We start from the raw sequence: 18972 nt of genomic DNA, 5'->3' as shown, positions 1-18972 counted from the left end.
ACCGAATTTTTTCTTTTTTTTTTTTTCGTCAGCAGCTATAAATACTGCAACTGAGAATATGGACACTTACCTGTCCATGGCGCCAGCGATGTCGGCACCTGAAGCCGATCTGTCTCTCGGGTGGAGGAGCCGCTATCTTCACAGCCTGGTTCCCTACTCCTACTGCGCATGTACAATCCCACTGGTCCCTGCTGTCTTCTGGGACCTGTGTGTCTCCCAGAAGACAGCAGGGGTGGTGTTGGGCGGAGGCGCCGGATATGGCGTAGATATCCGCGGATACTGCGGCTATCTATGCCCAGAAGTGGCAATTCGTGCAGCGATGCCAACCTGCCCCAGTATATCTGCATGAGTTGGTCAGCAAATGCTGCTGTTTCTGCTTTAATGAGATTAATGTGCATTTTGAATGTGATTGTATACTAGTTTATACTTCATACAGTCGCATCACAAATTGCTTCTTGTTGTGGAGTTTGTCAGTAGCTCAGTTTTACAGGTCACATCAAGTGACTGATCAAAAGTTGCCAGAAGCTTCCCTGGTGAAAGTCTTTCCTTGAATATTTGAACTATCAGGTATCTGGCTTTTTTCCCAAAAGGTTCAAGCAGGTGCAGATTACTAACAACAACAAAAATACCACCCACCACCTTGTGCATGCAAGACTAATGTGGGAAATGGGCATACTTAACTATTTATAAGGAATGCCATGAAATACAGTACATGTGCCATACTATGTTTAAAATATCTTCCTATGTAAAATTTGATTTGTTGGGTTATACATTTGCTATATGGGCAACTATGGCTTTGTTACCTGGCCTTTCCATAAAGCTGTCCCCATCATAGTTTGAATGTTGCTGTCATGCAACCTCCCCACATCTCTAGCTACCCCCTTTCAGTCCTCGTCTTAAAGCTTTAACTTTAAGCCTTTATGGTCATACTTGTCTTCTGGGTCACAGGAGAGCACTTATTTCTGCACTCCTGTGACCTAGATTCAGCTGACAGAGAGCTAAAGTCTGCTGTTGGCTGATGTCACAGAGGCAGTCCAGGCTCTGCAGAGACCTAGACAATAATGTTGGGATCTGCCCAGATGCCTGACTGGCAGTGTGCTTAGCCTCTCAGTGCGCCGCTGACAACCTGATCTAGCTGCTTGCGCCCCCTCCACAGCCTGGTGCTCCAGGGAGCACTGGAGGGGCAGAGCAGAGAGCGGCAACTGTAATTAACCAGCTCTCTGCTCTGCCCCTCCAGTGCTCCCTGGAGCACCAGGCTGTGGAGGGGGCGCAAGCAGCTAGATCAGGTTGTCAGCGGCGCACTGAGAGGCTAAGCACACTCAAGTGAAGACTGAGAACTGGGTGATCAGCAGAGGGACAGGGGACAGCTGCAGCATTGGACTGATGCTGCAGCCATCTAGGTGAGCATAATTGTTTTTTTGGTTTTGTTTTTTTCAGTCCTACACTTCTCCATTAAAGAGGCTTCTTAGGGATTTAATGCAGGTTTCGTCTAAGAGTATGATATTAAATAAATTGTTATTTTCCCCCCAATTATTGAAAACATGAAATCGGTCAAATATCAGTTCATTTTGAGCACTTATAAGGCTGAATTAAGACACCACATGCTGTTGAATAATTGAAATGATTTGCTTGGCATATATAATGTAAAACTATTGGGTGTTGTGTCTGCAACCTCTAACTAAATTTCTGGATACAGTTTTAGCATCATCTGGAATAGACTACAATATCAAGATATGGTCACCACTTGAAGAAGACAAATCTTTCAACTGGGCACTGGCTGAAGAGGTAAGACGAATCATTTAGAGCTGCTTCACAGCAGAATCGCACAAGCACACGGTCCACAGGCCCTGCAGTGCTAACAAGCCATAACAAATTAACGGGTACTGTGGTACCATGCCATCTGGTGTCTGCAAATGCATTGTGTTTACAATGTACTTGTACCCACAGGAGATTGTAATAGCAGTGCATGTTGAATGCAGTGCAGGAAACAATCACAGAACACACATTTCCTACACCGCGTTCTGGTGTGAACCGGCCCTCAGAGTTCTTTGTACTAAATTAATCTTAAGCTCCTAGCAGGGTTAGAGATACAATGTAGACATAAAGAGGTAATTTTAACAGGCTGATTATAATGAAAATGATAGCTCTTTGCTGCTCCCCTCTGCCTCAAATACTGTACATTTATATTGGCCCGGGGAGGAAGGGGGGGGGTGCGGTCCATCATCATCAATCCACATCTGTAGCGGTGTGGAATTGGGCAAGCTCCATCGCAAGCCAGAATGGCCCAGTGTTTAAGTATACAGAAAGTTTGCACTTTATTCCAGCTTTATATTGTGTTTTTTTTTTTTTTTTTTTTTTTTACCCGACAAACTTTTATTGGAAAATAAAAGACAAGTACAGAGGTAAGAACAACAATATTGATTCAATTGTCTAACACATGAAATTAGAATCAACACTCAGGAAGGATATGAGATACAGAACATCCATGGGTATAAGACAAAGAGATTGGCTCAGAGGTGTTCAATGTCCCTGAATAATGACAGTGGACCAAATAAGCAAAGTACAATGCTTGTAATGCAGCTAATCAATTTGCTATGGGTTCTTTTCCTGTACAAGTAAATGCCGCATCCAGCCAACAATCCCATATTTTGAGGTATTTGACGGGGCATTTTCTGTGCTTATATATAACTTGTTTATAGGGTAAGGACTAGTTACCAGTCACTCAGTGTAGGTGGGGAGGTCTGGAGCCATACTCTTGCTATCATTAATCTGCCCACAAACAGGGTTTCCTGTAGGAAAGTGTGTTGATTGCTTTCTTGACCAGGTAGTATTACCAGTAAACACTACTTGGGGCATAGGGTCAAGGGTGAGCCCATGTGATCATGCAGGAACTGCACAATCTGTGTCCAGTAGCCTTGAATGATCAGGCGCGTCCATAATATGTGGTAAAACGTGCCCACAGACTCTCCACATCTAGGACAAGAGGAATCCTGGTTTTGTTTATATTTAGATAAGCGGATAGGAGTAATGTAGGATTTGTGAAGTATATATATCTGCGTGCGTCTGTCAAATAACTTTGGGGAGACCAGTTTACAAGATGCCAGGGCATCTTCCCACTCATCATCCTCCAGCTCCCCAAAGTCCCCATCCCACTTTGTTTTAATTTGGAGGGTCAGTTCTGCTGCTGTAGGTTGGAGAAGGCAACTGTAAAATGCGGATATTAACTTTTTGTGATCAGTGCCCTAGGAGATTTCCTATAGATATAGTGGAGTTGCATCAGGGATAGAGTCCCTGAACTGGGTACACAGTGCGTGGCAAAGCTGGAGGAATCAGAAGAGCATAAAGTTTGGCAAATTAAATGATGATCTGAGATCCTGAAAGGACCTAACTCCATTACTATCAAATATTTAAAAGAGAAATAAAACCCCACGGGCAATCCACAGTTTCGTCAGGGATTGTAAGTAGTACTGGGAGATTAGGGTTGTCCCATACTGGTGTGTGGGCATGAGTACTAGGAGCTTGTAGTTTTCGTAACGTGATGTCCCATATTTTAGAATGGTGATAGACCATACCTCGCTGGCCCCCAATACATTAAGTTATCTCTAATTAAAATTTTTTAAAGGGGCGTATAGTGAGGCCAGGGGCTCTGTGAATGCTAAAGCTAAGGAACGCTCTTTATCAAGATAAAAAAAACAAATGGGAAAGCTGGGCAGCAGGGGCATACCTAGAGCATTCGGCACCCGGGGCGACTCCTATATCTGGCACCCCCCCACTTTAAAATGTAAAAACACTGCACTGTACCCCTTTACATTGCACAGCCCCCCGCAGCTCTGGATCCCTTTACATTACACAACCCCTGAACCTCTGGACCCCTTTACATTACACAACCCCCTGCACCTCTGGACCCCTTTACATTACACAGCAGCCTGCACCTCTGGAGCCCTTTACATTACACAACCCCCTGTACCTCTAGACCCCTTTACATTACATTACCCCCTGTACCTCAGGACACATTTACATTACAAACCCTCTGCGCCTCCTGGACCCCTTTTACATTACACAGCACCCTGCACCTGTGGACCCCTTTACATTACACAGCACCCTGCACCTGTGGACCCCTTTACATTACACAGCACCCTGCACCTGTGGACCCCTTTACATTACACAGCACCCTGCACCTGTGGACCCCTTTACATTACACAGCACCCTGCACCTGTGGACCCCTTTACATTACACAGCACCCTGCACCTGTGGACCCCTTTACATTACACAGCACCCTGCACCTCTGTACCCCTTTACATTACACAGCACCCTGCACCTCTGGACCCCTTTACATTACACAGCCCTCTGCACCTCTGGACCCCTTTACATTACACAGCCCCCTGCACCTCTAGACCCCTTTACATTACACAACATTGTGCACCTCAGGACACCTTTACATTACAAAACCCCCTGCACCTTTGGACACATTTACATTACAGAGCACCCTGCACCTCTGCTCCCATTTACATTACACAACCCCCTGAACCTCAGGGTCCCTTTACGTTACACAGCACCCTGCACCTCAGGACACCTTTACATTAAAAAACCCTCTGCACCTCCTGGACCCCTTTACATTACACAGCCCCCTGCACCTCTGGACCCCTTTACATTTACACAGCACCCTGCACCTCTGGACCCCTTTACATTACACAGCACCCTGCACCTCTGGACCCCTTTACATTACATGGCACCCTGCACCTCAGGACCCCTTTACATTACACGGCACCCTGCACCTCTGGACCCATTTACATTACACAGCAACCTGCACCTCTGGACCCCTTTACATTACACAGCACCCTGCACCTCTGGACTCCTTTAAATTTCACAACCCCCTGCACCTCAGGACCCCTTTACATTACACAGCACCCTGAAGCCCTTGGGTTCACACTGGTGTCCTGGAGTTTGTCGCAGTGCTGGGGTATATGCAGTTTTTCTGCATTTAATCCTCATTTTTAGCTGCAGTTCCACAGACGTTTATTAGCTTGTTTAATTTTACTGTGTTTTCTGAAAATTCAGTATAGAGGACGTTTGGTGTGCTTTCAGAAAATGTTGCAAAAATGTGTAACCTAATAGAAGTCTGTGGGACTGTAGTGAAAATTGAGGCAACTGAACCACAGCTCATCAGTGTGAACCCACTTGAGTCCTGGTTCACATATATGCGATGCAGGAATCGTCAAGATTCCAGTGTGGATTCCTGCATTGCATGTTGCTTGTTGGCTGTTCACGCTGCCCTTTGCAAGCTGCTACGGGTGTCAATGTAAAATTAATGACATCCCCAGATCGGTTTTCAAATCGCATTGAGAACTGTGAAATGGTGCAGGAATCGGATTGTATATGTGTAAACACCCATCCAATCCAATTCCAGTGCAGACCAAAAAAAGGGTCCCTCACCATTTTGGTGCAAATGCGATTTCAGCCATACAGTTTGTATGGCTGAATTTGCATCGCACAGACAATGCATGTGATTTGCACAGCAATTCGGTGCGAATCACATGCAATGTCTATGAACACACTAGTGTAAACCCTGGTAAAGAAACATGATGAGGAACATGATGGAAAGACTCAGGACAACAGAGGAAAGAGGGGGAGTGAATGAGATTTGGGAGAGAGGGCAGAGTCTGGGCACAGGGACAGTGCTGATAACTCACTTGGATGTTCTTGCTCACACTGTTTAAATGTTCCCGCCTCCACGTTCCTTTCAGATGCAGCACAGCTCAGCACACGGGCTGCACGGAGCATGGATGGGACACATGGGAGGGAGGGGGCAGAGCCAATGCAGCCTCTTCCATCTCTGTGGAGGGAGGGGAGGGGGGAGTTGTACTCACTGGGCTGTTAGAATTTAACAGAGAGTGAGAGCATTATGACAATGGGTCAGTCTGCCTGAGGTCTCCCTGCTCAGCATGTCACATCACGGCTGCACTACCAAGCCCGTCCCGCTCTCACTGTTTCATACAGGAGAGCCGCCTGACACCCCCCAATGTGTGGCACCCAGGGCGGACCGCACCCCCTGCCCCCTAGTTAGTATTCCACTGCTGGGCGGCCGTCTAGTTAGAGTGGAGATCGAGCCGAGCAGTACCTCCCCATATCTGCAGGGTTTTTAAGGGCCTGCCAGGAGAGTTTGTCTAGAGTGTGCCCAGACAAAATAATTGAGGATGGAGTCCATTGATTTGAATATACCAAGTGGTAAATAAATGGGAGAGTGCCAAAATATGCAAAAGTTTAGGCAGCAGTATCATCTTTACCTGATTAATATGCCACTTAACCCCTAGGGGAAGTCGAGACCAGATTTGAGTTTTCAATTTGAGCATTTGATATTTGAATTGACTTGTGCATAGTAATGGTAAGTTGGCTTGCTGTGCAGTGGGAGGGGTGGGGGGGGGGGGTGTCCAATGTCTAATGGGAGAATCTGAGATTTATCCCAGTTTATCTGTAGACCAGAAAATTCTCTGAATTGTTTGATAGGGCCCAAGGAATTGCCCGTATCCTCCAGAGCTTTATATCGTTTTACATGAGGAAGTAACTTTACCACCCCCCTACCAGCTGTTGTAGTGAAATGGCCACTGGAGGGAGTTTTTTTATGGCAGGCCATTGAAAATGGCCCTTTTGTGTACCCAAGCACATAAAATTCCACGGCTCTTGCAGTCCTTAGAGTATAGACAGAAGGCAGAGGGCTGCTCTGATCAGCTCTGTGCCTTGTGCTCACTGTGATGGTCAATCAGTGATCATAAATGCATAGTACTGTTTACACTGGCAAGCCTGTCCCTCCCTCTCACAATTAAGTCAGTCCTCTAGGCTGCAGCAGAGAAGGATGCAATTCAAGATTTTTTTTCTTTTTTAAATCCCACTGACCCCCAGTGTTGTGGGATTGTTTTGTGAGGGAATTAAAGTGCCAATAAAAAAACAATAGTGGGGGTAGTGGTTTTAAAATGTCACTTGCCACCAATGATTGTGGGATTGTTTTGGAGGGGGTTACGTTTCCGCTAGCTGCCAGTGATGGAGGGTAGGGGTTTTAAAATGCCACTAACAACCAATGTTTGTGGGATTGTTTTGGGATGGATTAAAAGTGTCTCATGTTTATTCATGTCATTTAGCCATTGTACACAATGCAATTTAATCCTCCTGGGAACTTTCTTCCAATAATGAAAACTTGGCTTCAGTGGGTGATTTTTAAAAGCTAAATGCACCTTAACCACCTCAATACCAGCATGTTTCTTCATTTCCCCAAAAAGTTATAAATAAAAACCTCATGGGGTGTCCACTTTCCAAAAAGGGGTCATTTTGGGAGTGTTTGTTATTAAAAAAAAATGCCAAGATATTACAAAGTAAGGGGAACATTTATTTCCAAAATGTTTAATCTTTTACTATCGTATAGTAAAAAAAATGTGGTTATTAAATGCTACCAAAAGAAAACTTTATTTGTCTCAAAAATAGGTCTAAAATGTATTGGGGTGCACTACAGATGACTGAGAATCAGTTACACTATCAGTATTGAAAACTGGCTTGGAAAGAAAGGAGGTGTAGCATGCTGTTTTTTTTTTTTTTTTTTAATATTATTTATTTATTTTTTTATCCGCAGTGGTGCAAAAAACTAAAACGAAAGAACCATTAAGTGTACGAAAAACATGCATGTAAAACACGCACAAAAAGTGCACTTAAGGGTGTGCTTTAGTCCACCCCCTTTGAAGGGCTAGGACCTCTCCCTGATCCCACAGGGTGCAAGGCTCCTGACAGGGACATAGGGTTCCAATGGTCTGCTTAGCCAAAAGGCCTGGCAGACCCTGTTCTTCCAGGTTAGCTGAAGCCGACCATCAAATACTTGGTCAAGGGGTTCTCCTGAAGAGACACCCTAGGGACAAGGGTAAGGAAGGCCCCCTAGACGTTAGGGCAAGTCCAAGGACTTTCACCCTTCATCATAGTGAGAGAAAAAAAATGCACAAAAACTAAAAGTGACAAACATTGGAGGGCAATGCAGTAGCGGATGGGGGCAATGCACTGGTGGGCGGATGGGCCCTGAGGCCTGGAAAACAAAAATGGGCCCAGACCTAAAAGGCCCAGTGCAGAAAAAAAAGCTTTAGTGACTGTGACCATGTGCCTGTTCACACAATTAGGTCCCCCACACCCAAGTTTTACTAAGAGTACCCCTAGAGCGACCACTCCCAGGTGGCACAGACACGGCCGGACTCTTTGCCTTCCCAGTCCATGGCCAGACAAACTAGATCCACTGAAATCAGGAGGTACTGGGCTCTTCCAGTTTTCCCAGGGGAATTACTCTTGTGCCTGTGGGCGCCCCAATTTCTGTACTAGTCTTCCAAGCCCCTATCACTCCAGCAGAGGTACATAGACAGCCACTTCAGCTCAGATAAAGCTAGAATGACAGCACAGCATTCCTACTGGATGACTGATGAGAACAAATACTTCAAAGGCGAGTGCTGGTGAGGTAGTCAGTTAAAACTCAAGGCAAAACTTTTTTCCCCCCCAAGTAAGGGGGGGGGGGGTTATAATACCTGACTTTTTGCCATCTGTGTCCCATTGGGGAGATTTCCCTCATCTTCCTGTGCCATAGCCAAAACAGAAAGTGAGGGGAAATCCCTTGTCACCTGGGTCACCAGAATTAGTGGCCTGATGGAAGATTTCCCCTGTATTCTTCCTCTGGTGAGATGATGGCAAACAGGGCAAATAAGGAGGGGTGATCTCCCTAATTTGGGAATAAACACCAATAAAAACCAGACAGGTGTTCTAATCCCTCTCCACTCTGTCTGAAAGTAAAAAAAGGTTGACCTTTAGGTATACTTCAGGAATAATTCAAATGCTTGCATAGGCAAAACGGACTAAGGTACAGTTCTTCAGTACCTATAGTACAGGTGAGCACCTATGCGCATCATAAGTTATTATTTTTTAAGGAACTCCTTAGTTTTGATTGGACATGTGTTTAGAGCACATCAAATCAAAATGTTTGATTGTGTGCCACTCCATGCCAAAATTAAACAAGACTTAATCTTTTTTTTTATTATTGATGACACAGTCCTCATTCATTAAAATATCTTGTACTGTAAGGCCCTTACCCAAAGGAATGTTACCTGAATGCCTGTATTATTACTCACATGCTTGTGCGCTATGTACTCCAGGGTAGCCTTGTCTTTTCATATGCTAATGCCCTCTGGAAGAATGACAGGCCGACATCCCGCCATTAGTTTCTTCTTTATAATCTTTCACCATTTTTCATTGGTTCCTTATTGTATTCCCATTATTCCTGTTTAATATTTTGTAACTTCTGGCATTGTTTCAGATTATGTCAAGGAATGAATTGATGCTGGAAGAAACACGCAACACCATCACAGTGCCTGCCTCTTTTATGCTACGAATGTTGGCATCACTTAATCATATCAGAGCAGGTAAGATGTACAGATTTTTAGATATTGGAGTGTAAGCTCTTGGGCTGCTATTCTCCTTTTTACTTCAGCGCCTAAGGAGCCACTAATCTTAACCCTGCTACCAATAAAGTTTGTATTCTTAACCATAGAAGAAATATGCTGTTTTATGAGGTAACTCTAGATCATAGACATTTTATATTGAATTAAACTCTATAAATACCTTATCATCCATACATTATACCTCATTAGAGGGTATAATCTAAAACAGATGTATTTAAATGGTAAGAAGTGAAATAAAATCCTTTTTGCAGATTTCAGTACATGGTGATCTAATATTTTGTCACCTTGCATATTTTTGGAATAGAAATTATCACCCTTTTGTATCCTTTGTGTACAGTTGTGCTCACAAGTTTACATACTCTGGCAGAATTTGATTTCTTGGCCATTTTTCAGAGAATATGAATGACGACACACAAACTTTTCTTTCACTCATGGTTAGTGTTTGGCTGAAGCCATTTATTATCAATCAACTGTGTTTACTCTTTTTAAATCATGGCAACAGAAACTATCCAAATAACCCTGATCAAAAGTTTACATACCCCAGTTCTTAATACATTGTATTGCCCCCTTTAACATCAATGACCGCCTGAAGTCTTTTGTGGTATTTGTGGATGAGGCTCTTTATCTTCTCAGATGGTAAAGCTGCAAATCCTCTTGGCAAAAGCCTCCGGTTCCTGTAAATTCTTGGGCTGTTTTGCATGAACTGCACGTTTGAGATCTCCCCAGAGTGGCTTAATGATATCGAGGTCAGGAGACTGAGATGGCACTCCAGAACCCTCACTATATTCTGCTGAAGCCAATGACAGGTGGACTCGGCCTTGTGTTTTGGATCATTGTTATGTTTGAATGTCCAGGTATGTGCCATGCGCAGCTTCCTGGCTTATGAATGCAAATGTTCAGTATTTTTGGAAAACATACTGCATTCATCTTGCCAACATTTTTTTTTTTTTTTTTTTTATTTATTCTGGGAAAGAGGTCCACAAGGACCACAATATATCAATACAGTAAAGATAATAGGAATACAAATACAAAAACAGGAGCTACATGACTTGCATGATTTAACATCTTATCACAGTTTGCGCTGATAAAGGCAGGGAGAGTATAGTGAATGTGATGACATTACTATCCGAGTCTTATTGTAGTTCAAATTTTCTTGCTGTACAATTCTTGCAGGTCTACCACGTACTCTCCTGCCCTGTAATGACTTATCTGTATTCTTGAAGTGTGAAATGTGTGTACGTTATAGTCCTATGGGCTCAATCCCTTTTTCTAAGTAATAAAGAGTAGAAGAAGATAGAGATAGATTAGCGAGTGGGTAGAGAGAAGGTAGATGGTGTTGTGGAAAGGGGGGGGGGGAGATAGGAGGATTAGGAGTATAGGGAGGGGGGGCGGGGGTCCACTAACATGGATCCGTGGAGCTTTTCGGTTAGCTTGTTTTCCAGAAAATATGTCACATTGCATAAATCGCAAAGTATAGGGCTGATTTATGATTTAGGTGTCAGTTACCTCCTCTGAGGGTCTGGCCCTTGTCTGAGTATCCAAATAGATTTCACAGCTTCCAGGTTTTGGGGTATGTGTCCTGCCTATTTTGGGCTGTGAGAATAAGATCTTCCATTTTATTGATGTCGCCTACTTTTTTGAGCCATAGATCAATGGTCAGTGAGTGTGGGGATTTCCAGTGAAGTGGAATGCAGGCTTTGACTGCATTGAGAAGGTGGCGTATCACTGATTTCTTATAGATGCATTCGGGGATGTCGGACACGTGAAGGAGGAAGAATGCGGGATCATCTGGGATGTTGGGGTCTGTCTGTTTTTTTGCTATCTGGTGAACTTCCCTCCAGAAATCCACAATCCTGGGGCATGACCAGAAAATATGTATCAGGGTTCCTCGTGTTCTCTGGCAGCGCCAATAGAGACCAGGTGATGCAGGGAAAAATTTATGCAGTAGCGAAGGGGCTCGATAATACTACCTTGATAAGATTTTGTAGTTGGTTTCTCGGGTTTTGGTACAGATGGAAGACTTGTGTGAATCTGAGGATATGGCGTCGTTGACACTGAACTGGTAGTTTAGTTCTCTTTCCCACCTAATGAGGCCTGGGGACTGGCACTCTGCTGGGTGTGTAATAAACAAAGGGGTATGTGATGGAGAGAGTGCAGTAAAACTCCAGTTTCTGCACAGAATTCTACCAGTGTTGTGAGGGGTTGGCTTGGATCGTTTAGAAGGCGGTATGGATCTTAAGAAGTGGCAAAGCTGAAGTGATTTTAGAAAGTCCAGGCGGAACGGGCCTGTGGGGTCTGATAATTCTGTGATAGTCTTCCAACGTCCCATTGAACTGAAGTGGGAAGCTTGGTATAGGCCTGAGGCGCTTAGACCCCGAAAGACTACATCATGAAGGCCTGGTTCAAACTGAGGATTACCCAGTATGGGTCATAAGTGTGCATTTCGGGGTGAGCGAGAGGCTTGGGAGATAAGATGTGCACATGTTTTTGTGGCGTTTCCTATCAGGAGATGGCATTTGATATTTATAGGGAGGGCTGAATAGCACCACGGGGCTCTATGGAGGGGGGGTCTCACTTTGGGCTTGTTCCAGTTGAGGTCATAGCTTGGTTTCACAGTGTCAGCAGCAATCTATTAGCCCACTTAAGTGTACAGCATGATAGTAGGCTTTCTGGCATTGCCAAACCTCCGTGATGTTTAGGGAAGGAAAATATTTTCTGGTTGATCCAGAGTTTTTTTCAGGCCCATATGAACTCTATGAATGCTGATTGCACTTATCTAAAGTAGCATGCAGGGATGCAGATAGGTAGGGCTTGTAAGAGACAAAGGAATTTGGGGAGAATAGTCATTTTAAGAATATTGCAGCTGCCAAACCAAGAATGTAGGCCAGTATGCCACTGGTTGAGTAGAGTCTTAATCGTTGACGTGACGCACAGGGGCTCAATGTACAAATTGTATCATTTTATATGATTTTTTATATTGTTTTGAACACTGTTATGACATGTTTTCTAATAAACTATTTTTGCTACTTTCTAATTTGCTTCCATGCCTTAAAAGTCCAACCTGTTGATATCTATTCGGTGTCTTGTTTTCCCTTGATATATTGGATGTGGCACTGTGGGTGCTCCCTCCTTTTTCCCCATTTCTCATTTCTGTGTACGTAGGGACTGGGCCAGTAGTCTCCCGCATTTATTGCCCGACTGGTAGGATTTTTTGCGACAAATTTGGGGCGCCGCCTTAGCTTTAAAGTGTAAAAGATCAGTGAAATGTTTACAGGTGGTGTTGAGGTCATTTTCTTGTGGTCTGCTTATGTCTTGTCTCTAATGTCTGTAATTTGCTTAGGAGAGAGGTCTATTGAGCTGATCGTTGTCGTTTGATCCTTGACCCATGTTTGATGAGTACCCCACAGATCACAGCTTTGTGAGCTTCCAATACAACTCCCGCGTCACTGTCAGTGGTGGCGATAGTATGGAAGTAGTGTCCTATTTTCTTTGCCACATCTGTCTCCATGGCTCCTTATAAAAGTCTGTCAGAGCGTACCGCAGGATGACAGGAGCGTGGTATGTCAGTGTCCTTGACCGCTTCTAGTTGGCTGTGGGGGATCAGGAAATGGTCTATTCGTGAGTACGTGTGATGAGGCCAGGAGTGGAATGTATAGTCGCATTCACCAGGGTGCAAAAGACGCTAAACTTCTATCAATTGTGCAGTATGAAGGGATCTAAGGATTTGTTTGTGTGTGTCTCGGGAGGTTGAGGATGATCCAGACAAAGTGTCCTCTTCTGGGGTCAGGGGGATGTTCAGGTCTCCTCCGATTAATTGCCCATCTGAATATTTCAGGCACTGTTCTAGGTGGCGTTTTTAGGAAGGTGTCTTGATGTAAAGTTAGTTTGCAAAGGTCACATTTTACGTCGCCAATCAGACCTTTTAAGAATAAGTAGCGTCCCTGGGTCTGTCTTCATATCTAAGTGTGTCCAGGGTATTCTAGCTGAAATTAGGTTAGAAACTCCTCTAGACTTGGCTTCTGAGTGGGTGGTGTGGTATACTGTGGGGTAGAATTTGTTCTTAAGTATGGGCAGTGGATTTTCTCTAAAGTGCGTTTCCTGCAATAGGATGATATCTGCCTTCATGCGCTGCATGTCAGGTAGCAGCATCCGTCTTTTTTCAGGGATGTTTAGCCCCTTTGCATTTAATGAAATTATGTTAAATTCATCCATGTTCATGGGAGGAGGGTGGGGGAAGGGAATGGGGTAGAAGGTTTAAGAGAGTAGAGGGGTGGGGGAGGAGGGGGGGGAGATCAGGTGAGAGAAAGGGGGGAAGTGAGTAGCAGAGAGAAAGAGAAACCCCTGTGGATGGATTGCCCAAAGGGGGAGTTTTTAAAAGGTCTCGTGACCTTCAGAGAGCGCCACCTAAAGGAGAGAAAATATGGCAGCAAAATGTTGCTAATACGCTCTCCAGTATCAGACTGGCAATCGAGCGTTGGCCTATGTGGGAATGTCGTCAGCAAGAGACGGTGGGGAGATCCCCCCCCCCCCCTCAACCGACCATAATTGGTAATGAGAGATGAGACAGTGGTACTAGGAAGGTATACAGGTGTATTTAGAACATGGAAATCACATATAACATATTAAACACACAGATTGAGTTAAACCAAAAATGTTAAGAACTTCCCCTTATTGACCAAGTGATTCCGAACCCCTCCCTAGGCGTTCTTGTCCAGGGTTAAGTCCCCCCCCCCCCGGGTAAGGGGGTCCTCACGGGGGCAAGTGTGGGGAGGGGGTTCAGGACCCATGCACCACCAGCCACCCCGGTTGTCCCTTCTCCCCTTCCTAGGTCTGTATATTCACCCCGGCTACAGCAGGGCCCCGTGTGCCCCACGGGGGGGAGTAGCTCCCCCATGGGGTGACCAGGCTGAATGAGGAGCTGCAGACCATCCAATGTAGGCGCGCCTCCCATCAAGCAACACACCCAGCACTGTTGAGTACCGCGTATGGGTAAAAACATTAAGGCCTAAAGTCATTTTGATGTAAAAATGTGGTTCTGGCGTGGTCTCCACCGTTCTCCCCGTTATGACTAGAGGGAGGCACATCCCCATATGGTGTTAACCCATATAGTGTATTCCAGCATGAGGGTAGTTGTTGGGGCTCAAGGGCCATGGGGTGCAGGAGGATGTGGGATCAGCACCGTGTTTCATACTTATAATAAGATCAGTGTTAGCCAAATTGCAGGTGGTTCCATCCTGCTGGCAGGAGGAGGCAGAGAGAGCATATATCAACATAGATATGGCTATAATTATCCCCCTCCATAACAGTTGGTGTGTCCCACCAGGCAGGCATTAGAGGTATGTGGCCCTGTCCTAACACACAGGGACTAAACATTAGGGATCCAAGCCCCTGCAGGTGCTGCCTGTAAAGTGTGACTAGTTCCCATTAGGTCCGTGAGACGGCCGGGACCAGCAGTGCCACACTCAGAGGGGTGTCTGAGTGTTCAGTGGGCTGGGGGAGGCGAGGGCGTCCCTGAATGGTACAGTGTGAAAGTCACTCAGCATCTACTGACACAACAGGCTTGGGGAGACAGTCAAGTGGGGGGTAAAGAAGGAAGAACAAAATAGAAAACTAGTATGCGGGGAGGTGGGCCGTCAACCTGTGTGTAACAAAGAGTTGGTACCTGGGAGGGCCATTATGACTCTCGTGACCTTTCCATGGATGGCACCCGGGATATCCGCTGAGATCTCTGCGAGTGGGCAGGCTGGTTGTTCTTGATTGTGTAGAGTCCCAAGTGGACTCTACACAATGGGGATGATCTGATTCTGTAGCCAGTTCTGCATTTGCACCGGGTCAGCATCCAGGAATGTGAAGAACACGGGTAGGTCTGCTGGGGAGCGTAGGGTGAAGGAGGTCTGGGCCTTCTGGAATGTGACAGCCAGAGGGTATCCCCAACTATAGGTGCAGTCATGTCGCCTTGCCACTTCTAGAGCCGGTTTCAGTAGCGCTCTCCTCTGCAGCGTTGCTCTGGATAAGTCTGGGAGGATTTGAAAGTGCACTTCATCGAATTCTATTGTTCCATGCTCCCAGGCTTTGTGGAGGATTAGCTCCTTCTGCGAGTAGCGGTTTAGGTGGCATAGAACGTCACGGGGCTTGTCGGGGTCAGATGATTTGGACCTGAGTGTTCTGTGCACACGATCTATCTCTAACGAAGGTGGTGGAGCAACCATAAGCCTATGGAATATGGCCGTGACCGTCGCCGACAGGTCTTTTGTTCCGGTGGCTTCCAAGAGGCCCTGCAGCTGCCGACACAACTCACAACAAGTGAAGTTGCATTTCCAGGGCCGTAGTAGCTTGCGAGGCCTGTGACCGTTCCAGGGCTGACACTCTGTTCTCCAGAGAGGAGACGGAGATCTCTACCTTGTCTATGATGTCTGTCAGGGAGTGTATTTCAGCTCTCTCCTCCTGCATATCCCTGCTGTGAGCCTCCTCTATACGGAGGATAAGGGCCTCAATGTCTGACCGCATGGGGAGGGCCTGCAGCATGGTGCGGAGGGCCTCTTCCAGGAGGCTTGGGTATTGTGAGGGGCCAACCATGTCAGCCCGGAAAGCAGCTGGAGTCCCTGTGAGGCAGTTGGATTCTGGAGATGGAGTGAGCGGGACAGACAGAGCTGCAGTGGTGCTGTCCTCCATGCGGGTTACACGTGGAGCGGCTACAATGGCGCCCAGCTACGACCCCTTGCCAACAATTTTGACCATATTTCCTGTGCCTTTTGTAGCTCACACATCCCCAAAACATCAGCGATCGACCTCCGTACCTTTCATCATAGGCCTTGTTGACTCCTCCAAATGTAGCATTTATGGTGGTGGCCAAAAAGTTAAATTTTGGTCTGATTACTCCAAATTACTTTGTGCCAGAAGGTTTAAAGCTTGTCTCTGTGCTGTTTGGCATATTGTAAGTGGGATACTTTGTTCCATTTGCATAGTAATGGCTTTCTTCTGGTGACTCGACCATGCAGTCCATCTTGTTATAAGTGCCTCCTTATTGTGCATCTTGAAACAACCACAACACATGTTATCAGAGTCCTGTATTCCACCTGAAGTTTTATGGGTTTTTCTTTGCATCCCGAACAATTTTCCTGGCAGTTGTGGCTGAAAGTTTAGTTGGTCTACCTGACTGTGGTTTGGTTTCAACAGAACTCCTCATGTTCCACTTCTTGATTAGAGTTTGAACACTACTGATTGCCATTCTCAATTCCTTGGATATTTTTTTTATATCCCTTTCCTGTTGTATACAGTTCAAATACCTTTTCCCACAGATTCTTTGACGATTCTTTTGCTTTCCCCATGACTCAATCCAGAAACGTCAGTGTAGCACTGGATGAAAAATGCAAGGGCCTGTCAGGAGTCCAGAAATTCATTGACCTTTTATACACACACACTAAATACATTAAAGAAAACCGATCACAGATGAGGATGGTTACCTTTTAATAACCATTCAAACCCCTTTGTGTCAACTTGTGTGCATGTTATCAGGCCAAAATCACCAAGGTATGTAAACTTTTGATCAGGGTAATTTGGGTAGTTTCTGTTGCCATTATGATTTAAAGATTAAACCCAGTTGATTGATAATAAATGGCTTCAGTCAAACACTAAGCATGAGTGAAAGAAATGTTTTTGTATTATCATTCATATTCTCTGAAAAATGTCCAAGAAACCATAAATTCTGCCAGGGTATGTAAACTTATGAGCACAACTGTATCAGAAAAAATTCAACATTCCGGCCATAGGTTTGCTGAATAAATATGTCCTGACACATACATATGATGTTTTTGGGACAAACCAGGTGTTATTGTGGCAAAAATGATTTTATTGAGCAATCTAAAAGGCGCACACATTATCTACATTAATGCAAGGAAGTATACTTAAAGCTTAACCTTTATCGGTACCTTTACATCAAATAGTTTGGGCCAAGCTGGTAGCCTGGTTTTTCTTTCTTGTAAAAGTGATCCGGGCAGGCCACCTGATCACTTTTACTCTGAAGGTCACCACCCACTGCCGCCTGTGATTGTTCCCAGGCTCTCCTGTTCCACTGGGAGCCTGAGACAGCAGTAAATGGTCCATTCTGTGACTGCATATGAGGTATTGCTGTGAATGTCAGAGTGGGAGCAAAAATTCTAGAGCCCTAATTCCCAATTAAAGTGGTTGTAAAGGCAGAAGGTTTTTGTTATCTTTATGCATTAAGATAAAAGCCCTCTGTGTGCAGCAGCCCCCTTTACACTTGGCTGAAATGCTCTGTGCAAATCCACTACACAGCAGGCAAGTATGACATGTTCTTTTTAACAAGGAAAAAAGGACTGTAGTAGCACCAACTCTAAAATGATAACCTGTAATGAACAATTTTAGGTACCTTTTTAACAGGAAAAATGTGAATCTTGACATCTCTTTACTTGATACAACATCATCTTTTATATTTTAACAAAATTTGAGTATTGTATTGTGATTATTTGTCCACCAAAAATAAATTTCAGTGTATATTTTTCCTTTAAATATGCACTTGATAAACACCTGTGCAAATATGGTGTGACATAAAAAACAGCCAAGGGGTCTTAAAGCAGAACATACCAATATTTTGTAGTCCTCTGGTCATTATTTGTGTGACTGGAGTTCAGCTTTGTTTTCCTATTTTCCTGACTGTGAGAAAAACTTTTATCATAGCTTTATCAGATCTCGGCTCTTTCTATAAGTGAAAGGCTATAACCACCTGGTGCCCAACATGCAAACTGCCCCACTCTGTGTGGTTTGCTGTGTGCTGGGGTGGGTTCACCACCTTTTGGGGACCAGAGGGAAGCTGGGAGACAGCAGGGTGTTGGGCACTAAACACTCTCTCTGATTCAGCACCTGGAACAGAAATGAAGACTGTAATGTCGGGCAGAGTCATCTCCATCCAACAATACAAGGAAACTTTTGGCCCAGAATAATCACACATGCTTTTTCTGTTTTTTTTCTTTGTATTCAAAAATGCTTTATTGTAACATTTGGGCCTAGTTGGGGAGAGAGAGAGCAGACCAGGAGCATGTGATCAGTAACCCCCTAATGCTGGGTAGTAGAGTTGCACCGATACTAGTATCAGTGCTGATACAGAGTATTTGCACAAGTATTGGTACTCATGCAAATGCACCAATACCTGCAACCAATACTTTCAGGCTCAGTTCTTTGAGCTGTCAGTGGGTCTCCCCTGTTGCCAGCTGAAGTGTTAAAGAAGTCCAGTAATTGGAGCTGTCAAAAAAAAAAGGAGCCAGCAATGTTTATTAACAACATCGCTCAGCCACTGAAACACTAAAATAAAAAGAAACATTGGGGGTTATTTATGAAAGGCAAACCCACTTTGCACTACAAGTGCAAATTGCACTAGGAAGTGCAGTCGCTGTAAATCTGAGGGGAAGCTCTGCTGATTTTATTATCCAATCATGTGCAAGCTAAAATGCTTTTTTAAAATTTTCCTTCCAGGTCCCCCTCT

The 18972-nt window shown here is 44.8% G+C and overlaps 1 protein-coding gene across 4 annotated transcripts in view; it reads left to right on the top strand.

Annotated features, from left to right (window-relative positions):
* DCAF6 (DDB1 and CUL4 associated factor 6) overlaps positions 1 to 18972 on the top strand; it is a 208167-nt gene that overhangs the window by 185706 nt on the left and 3489 nt on the right. For all 4 annotated transcript variants that reach the window (XM_077481106.1, XM_077481105.1, XM_077481103.1 and 1 more), the window contains 2 exons: positions 1697 to 1785; positions 9329 to 9434. In XM_077481106.1, coding sequence (XP_077337232.1) covers positions 1697 to 1785; positions 9329 to 9434 — 195 coding nt within the window. The remainder of the gene's footprint in view (positions 1 to 1696; positions 1786 to 9328; positions 9435 to 18972) is intronic.

The sequence above is a fragment of the Lithobates pipiens genome, unplaced genomic scaffold (genome assembly GCF_037356315.1).
Source record: "Lithobates pipiens isolate NorthernLeopardFrog02 unplaced genomic scaffold, aLitPip1_a1.2 Scaffold_16, whole genome shotgun sequence".
In the NCBI taxonomy this organism is placed as follows: Eukaryota; Metazoa; Chordata; class Amphibia; order Anura; family Ranidae; genus Lithobates; species Lithobates pipiens.
This window is presented reverse-complemented; position numbering and strand designations above follow the sequence as displayed.